This window comes from Ptychodera flava, chromosome 8 (genome assembly GCF_041260155.1).
Source record: "Ptychodera flava strain L36383 chromosome 8, AS_Pfla_20210202, whole genome shotgun sequence".
Taxonomy (NCBI): Eukaryota; Metazoa; Hemichordata; class Enteropneusta; family Ptychoderidae; genus Ptychodera; species Ptychodera flava.
Window position 1 is genome coordinate 37,035,548 of NC_091935.1, and position 7,345 is coordinate 37,042,892.

The 7,345-nt window shown below is 35.8% G+C and overlaps 1 protein-coding gene across 1 annotated transcript in view; it reads right to left on the reverse strand.

The window, feature by feature from the left end:
• Positions 1-1,194: 1,194 nt before the first annotated feature.
• Positions 1,195-7,345, reverse strand: part of LOC139139222 (probable very-long-chain enoyl-CoA reductase art-1) — a 15,103-nt gene continuing 8,952 nt past the window's right edge. The window contains exons 8-11 of the mRNA XM_070708060.1: positions 5,755-5,827; positions 3,666-3,703; positions 3,117-3,309; positions 1,195-2,360 (exon numbers count right to left, since the gene is read on the reverse strand). Coding sequence (XP_070564161.1) covers positions 2,233-2,360; positions 3,117-3,309; positions 3,666-3,703; positions 5,755-5,827 — 432 coding nt within the window. The 3' untranslated portion in view covers positions 1,195-2,232. The remainder of the gene's footprint in view (positions 2,361-3,116; positions 3,310-3,665; positions 3,704-5,754; positions 5,828-7,345) is intronic.

The following is a 7,345-nucleotide window of genomic DNA, read 5'->3' on the forward strand; positions in this document are numbered from 1 at the left end:
GGAACTTGAACACAACACAGTGAATAAGTATGCTGTAAATGAAATGGTGTGGCTGCATCCACATGCAGCAATAGGAGTGCCTTTGTCTCTCACCCCTCATTTCCAACCTGTCCCATCCCTGAAAAAATAGTTTGGTCTTATATTTATAATGTTAATAATTTCTGTATTTGTTAAAATGTGCGCATCTCAAAAACTTTGATCATAAACATTTTCATTGTTTTTTATAGCTGACCAGTCAGTTAACCTGTTTATATTGAATATTTGCGCATTTTTCCGCAGTATTTGACATTTCTGAATACCTTCTTATTAAGTTTGTCATTTTCTAAAAGTTTAAATGCTCCATTGTGTGGTCAAGCTTTCCACAAGCATCAAATGTGGTACTTCATATAGGAGGGTCTGCCTCTAGAGGGCGGGCATCATGAATAGTGTTTGTTGGTTAATTCCTCCACGTAAACTTCTGATTGTACTGTAAACATTGAACATGGCCGACGTCCGATTTTCCTGTCTAAAACTTTCACTCATTTTCGTTCATATGACTCTGAAACTCCAGGAAACGATTGGGAAGAAAGGGTTATCTTGAAATATTGAGGTACTCGCCGATATTTTGCAAAATAAATGAGAAAAAATGCAAGGAAAATGCCGACAGGCTTACACAATGACAGTTTTCAGACTCGGAGGCATATGATCATCTCCGCAGATTATGCAACAGGCCAAGATCACGTGAGACCATGAGGGGATATCCACGCAACTCAGTACCAAACACTAGCGCTCACAGAGTGAGCAAACACAAAGTGAGTACCCCTAACGTCAGCTCAGTAGTCTGTAATAGATTGTAGTCAACTAAGAAACCTGGAGAAAGGCTTAACACTGTGGCTATGCCACTAAGTCCCTTTTGATTTTTTGTCATAGCTCAAAATCGTTCTCCCACACCTCAACCTGAGCCATGAACACCCCCACCAGTTTATGATATGACCCATCACAATGGCATGACGTCAACGGATCTTGACAGACGGAAGTCTTGACAGACGGAAGTACTTGACAGCAGCATACTGGTTTTCAACTCTAATACCTTCTCTGTCTATAAATAGACACGAGAAGGTAAAAAACTACAAGAGTTCTGACACACAAGTAGATCAAGAGTGTTATTGACTTGTGCAGTACACAAGAGGATTACAAACACTAAACAAATACACATTTGATAGTTTACAAAAAACTTTAATGTCTGCATAGCCATTGTCAAACATTCATGGTTCTGTTTGGAATATACAGAAATTCACGGTTCTGTTCGGAGTATCTAGAAATTGAGGAAAAGAATGCCAGATTGCCACAGAATATGACAGAAAATTGGGATTTCAAGATCTGTACCTTCATTTCTATGAATCAAAGGTTATCAACATTCACTTGACGGAAAAGAAATCAAAAGTAATACATTCTCACAACAAATTCAACTTTTTGAATGGAGACTTAAAATACTGGTAAGTTTAACTACTCGCTCTAATGGCATGTTAATGTCTGTCTTTTAAAAAAATGTTTTCTGAGTTGGGACACACACTAAAAAGTAATTGCTAAAATACAGATATGTTTGCATGGCAACAACGCCAAAGTATGTCTGCACGACTAATGCCATAATTGAGAAACAGTCAGTTTCTGACAAGGATTCACACTTTCAACATATGACCACAACATGACTTCTGAATTGCTTTTGTGACAGTCATTGTCAAATAAAAGAAAGAGAAAACAAGATAAGAATCACACGTTTAAAAAAATAATAATTCTAAAGAAAGTTTACAATCAAGTTTGCAATGAACAGCTGAAAAAATCAACATCCTCATATTGATTGGTGGGAAAAAATAATCATTTACAACCAGCGTAGCAATTAAGCAAAGGCAGTCAGCTATTATCTCTTCCACTACAATCATAAAATTTCTCATTTCAAACAACCTTGTAAAATTATTAAGGAATCACCATTTCTCCTAAAGTAAATTTCACTCAACCATGGACAAATTTGGACAGAAAGTGAAGTACACACTCCAGTATCAAATTTGTCAGTAATGCATAATAAAGTGTCATCTTAGAATTTTTTCTTGCATCTCTCAAGAATACGAAAAAATCTATAAAAAAGTCATTTTCCATTTTGACAATACTAAATTCAGCTTTAGCTTGCATTTTTTTTTTATCTTCCCTGTTGACTTTAATCCTGGATGTGGAAGTGAAAAACAAAATGCCATCCTTTCAAATAAGTAAAGGAACTATACACTTGCGGCCTTTGGGATAGTTGCTGAACTCTCTTCTGTAGTTTTTGTGTTTACCTTGAGCCCACACAGCCATCTGATAGAAACCAGCCACAGTAAACAACAGAGCTGTTAAATTGAAAAAGTGAGGAAAGAAAGGCTATACAGAGTGGTAGTTTTCTGTGGATATGACATATTTCTATGATATCAAGTGTGGCAAGCCTTCATGCTTCAAACACTGTAAAATTTTTCTGGTAGGATTGAGGATGTAATCCGCCATTTTTGTTTTCTGTTTTTGAACCCTGATTCTAAACCAAAAACCGACTGTTTTGGTTTCAGTTTAGGAACTGATGAGATTATTTTAATCTACCGGTGTTCCAGGAAATGTTATTTCTACCGTTACATAGAAAAATTTCTGCAATAGAGATTAACATGATATGACACAGCAACCATGCAAAATTGTTAGATTACATTTTGTTTCAGCTTTGAGCTTCAGATTTTATGTAATTAAAAAAAATTAAAATGCATTCTTAATTCTGAATTCATTTTGGATATGACGAATAGTTTTGCACTTTCCTGTGATAGACAAGATAAGTTATTGCCAACTACACATCATACACAGAATAAAGTCACATTTCTGTGAGCAAACTGGAAATAATGATTGCAGAGAATAAAATCTTGCAATAAGTGTGGCATTACAGCTACTCAACGCGAGTGAATGTGACTAATTAAAAAGATACTAATTAATTAAGGGGGAGGATGCTAGGATACGATTTGTCAAAACATGGAAGAGCTTGTGAGAAACTCCATTGCTGCTATATCTCTATGCCATAACTTGTGGGAGATTGAAAATCAAGAGCGACAATAGAGGGCGCTGTCACTCACCGGGCACACACTGTGTCATGATTGTGAAGCAGATCCATGCGCCGGCTTCATAGGTGTAGTTAGGACAGCTGACAAAGTTGAACATCTGAGTCATGGGGTTGCCGGTTGGGAAAGGGATCCTTCTCTCCTTGGTGCCTTCCGGACGAAGGTTTCTCAGTGCCACATGAATTGCAAAGTTTCCGTACTCATTTATCTATGGAATAACAAACCAAGATAACTGAACTGCACCTCTTCCAAGATTCTATCACACTGTCACTATAAATATACCCATCATCTTTGCTGTTTACACACTCATCACCTTGACTAAGTACAGCTCTATTTCTCAGGGGCAAGCATCTACTCAATGAAAAGTGATTAAAATCATTATGTACATATGCAGAAATATCATTGGTATCGCATAATTGATGAAATTTCATGAAGTGTTAGATCACTTGACACTGCAATAATTTACGTGCCATAAATACATATAACACATGTCTGGTATGGTAAACAGACAGTGATATCTTATCTTGATATTGTGAAGAAAGAGACACTGAATCGGGAACTTACCAGAAATCCTACCAATGCTCCGTAGACTTGGATGTCACCTATATGGGTTACAGCAAAAATGATAAATCAAACACAACTAATTTAGATTTTGAAATTTTAATGATTACTTTTATTAGACAAGTCATTGTCAATGACATTGTCCCCATATGTCATTGTATAAAGGGAATAAATGTGAATGAATTAAGTCAACACAATGAATGAAATGTGTTGAGTAACACAGCATTACACTCTATAAACCTGGCCATATTTAGTTGTACCAGGAAAAAATATCAACATGCATATGCATGACACACTAGTAGGGTAATGTGCTTGCATCAACTTTGAAAGGAATCAGTTCAGGCATTGCTGTATTATGCACTAGACATGTGAAAAATTGCACTCGAACAAAAATTGCTGGCTGGCAGCCATATTGGGACATAGCATGCAAAAAACATAGGGCCAAAGTCCCTGAAGCTACTATAGACATGGATACAAAATTAAGTATTTCCTAACTGTATGAAATTATCTCACTTAGGTCATCCTAGGGACTTGTAAACCAAATATTAAAGCTGGCAGACCAGCGGTTTTGAAAGAACAAGCAACTCAACAGTTGACAGAGCTCTGCTGTGTTACGTAGAGAATAACCTTTTGTGACACATGTATTCATGAAGAAGGTGGATATCTTTGATGAGTTCTGCTGAATAAGTTGAGACGGTACATACTCAGAGAAAGCACACTGAAGAGACAAATGTTTGAAACTTAAGAATAAGAAGTTCAAGGTCATCAAAAGCATTGTAAGGAATCATGTAACACTTTCATTGCACTGTTTACACAGATTGCATAATTGCTATAAATAGCACATGAGGAATCTTACAGCCCAGCTTTACCATAAAAACCCTATCACTTTGACCACTCTTTTAATTGACCACTCTATTTTTTTCCTCAAAAAGTAATTTTATTATCCTTACCAAGTCAACAGTAATTGGAAATTAGAACTTCTCTATCTCTATCTCTATTGACTATTTGAGCAATTTCTTTTAGATAAAATACAGGGCACAATACATGACCGTTCAGAATATGTCAAGGTTGGGATTCAGGAAAGTTGCCTTTACAGTTTTAATCCTCCAAGATGGTAAGCATTTCACTATGAACTGTCAAAAAAAGAATGAACTTTCTGATAATTCTACACTAAAACTATTTTGGCTTTGATGATTGCCTAATTAATTCAATTATTTCAAATCATATTAATTATTTTTTTCTGGGTGAATTGATAGGGTTTATACAGTACAAGAATTACATACAATGTAAGTCAAATTTTGACCAAAAATGACAAAAAAATTCCTTAAAATACACATTTGCATGTTTCATCACAATTTGAACAAATCTAAGTTGGGTTACCCCTAGGGACCTGTATACCAATAACAAAGTTGTCTGACCAGTGGTTATGAAGAAGAAGATTTTTTACCAAAAACACCTTTTTTGGCATTAATTTGCCTATTTTCAACAATATCAAAAAATTAAAAAAAAAAGTTTCTCAAAATCATATTTTTCATCTACACAACAAATATCAAATCAGTATTTACTTCGGTTCTCAAGATATTTGAGTGGACGGACGCCTCACAAACGGACATACATACATACATACATACATACATACATACAGACTGACGACGGACGCCGGACGGATACCCATCCCAATAGCTTCTATAGACTATAGTCTATAGTAGCTAAAAATAATTGTGCATGTGTATGACATGGGATCAGATCCTTGTCCAAAGGGACTGAAAACAAACCCAGATATATTTATTGACCAAAGAAAGCAAGTTTCACATATTAAGTCATGACTATATTGGCTTGTTTTTCCTGTTATACCGGTAGACTACCTTTTCTCAATGAGCAATTCAAAACAAAACAGTTCAAAGTCCATCATTCACCTTGTTCTTGTCAAAATGCCAAACACAAACATCACCGGGAGAAACAGCTATTTTAATACTGCAACGTACACACAGATTTATTTTCAGAGTAAGACTGATGAAGAATTTTCTCCCTCTCAAATTTTGTAGACATTTGATGCTGGAAAATCTCAGGCTATTAAATTGTAGTAACTCACCTGGTGCAGTGTAAAGTGGATGGTTGACATAGTATGCAACAAACGCAGCAAAACCCCAATAATAACTGCAATTCTGTAAAAAGCAAAGGAAAAAAGAACATAAATGGGAGAGTTATAATCAAACAGAACCCAATAAAAGCTAGAATTACTTACGTTTTTCTACAGGTGACAAGTTATGCAAAGTATTATTTGAAAAAGTTATCCAATAGAATGAAAGAAATTTGTAGTCAATATATTTGGTGCTGTTGTGCATTTTTCCCATATTGTATTAACATTGTCATTACTGGACAACTTTCCACAAAACATCCATATCACAGCATGAGCTGATGTTAATGCTATCACCAATATGTTAAGACAACTGTGTTTGAATAATAGTTTCTGTTTTCTTTTCAAAGCTGTCATGTAGGCTTAGTTACCAAGATACATAGTATAGTTAGTCTCATAAGTTGCATGTTATTTACAGTATTTACCGAGAATGTTGTGAAATCAGAGAGTATTTATAGCAGAATGAAAGGCTATCAAAACAAACGAATCAAATGAGATATAGTCAGGTGTTTACGTCTGGCAACATTTTTGAATTTCTTAGAAACTTCCCCAGGGTTCAGATTGATGGTTAATATCCAACAGACCACTTGTTTTGATGTCTGTGTGCTGTTTTCTATTATCGTACTTGCCACACTTGCAGGATTGAATCACTGATTTTCTTGTACATGAAAAGACTAGTGGCTGATAGAGCTCCAGGATGGCCTGACTAAAAATGTCATAAGATATAATGTCATAAGGCGGCAATGTTATTCCTTGAAAGAACTGACCAACAGAGACATTGACCAGTGACGCATTGTTCATGTCAACAATCGATCCAAACACTCATTTTTTTCGACACTTTGAACTTGTAAGTTCACTGGGTTGAACATTCTTTTGCAAATCAAGGATGAAGATATACTGTCTGTGGTTACCTGTACATATCAGAAATTTTGCTTGCTGCAGCTGCACTGTGGCCTAATTCAAAATACGATGCTATAATTATCAATCAGAAGAGGAATGCTGTGTTCAGAACCGAAACAGAGACTAAGAACATCATCTATCATCTTCAGATTTGAATTGGTCCTCATTGTTTTCAGTATTATGGTACCACCTGTACGGGGGTTAAGCTGTTGTGGCTAATTTGTCTACTATGATTCTGTATGATTCTGTATGAACAAAAGATGTGAAACTTAAGTTTCCTAACAATGTCTTTTGTTTCATTTACCAGAAGTAGCCACATTCAGTCAGCCTTTCCTCAATGTCTATGAGGGTCGGCAAGTTTTGTCCATGCACTAGTCATACATGATCATTCATGCCTTTTGACAGGGCCTGGGGATAACCTGTAACCTCCTAAAAGTTCCTTGCCAAGATTTACATTGTGACGATTTCCTTGATTTCTTCAACACTGAAAAGTACATGTGCATACGAGATACAGTTGTTCTTTATGTTGATTACCGCATTTTGTGGGAGCAGCTGATACTCAGAAGTATACTTTTAAGAGAGGTATATGAAACTAGATCATCATGATCTTATTCATTTGTTGTATCTACCGGTATGCATGATGAAG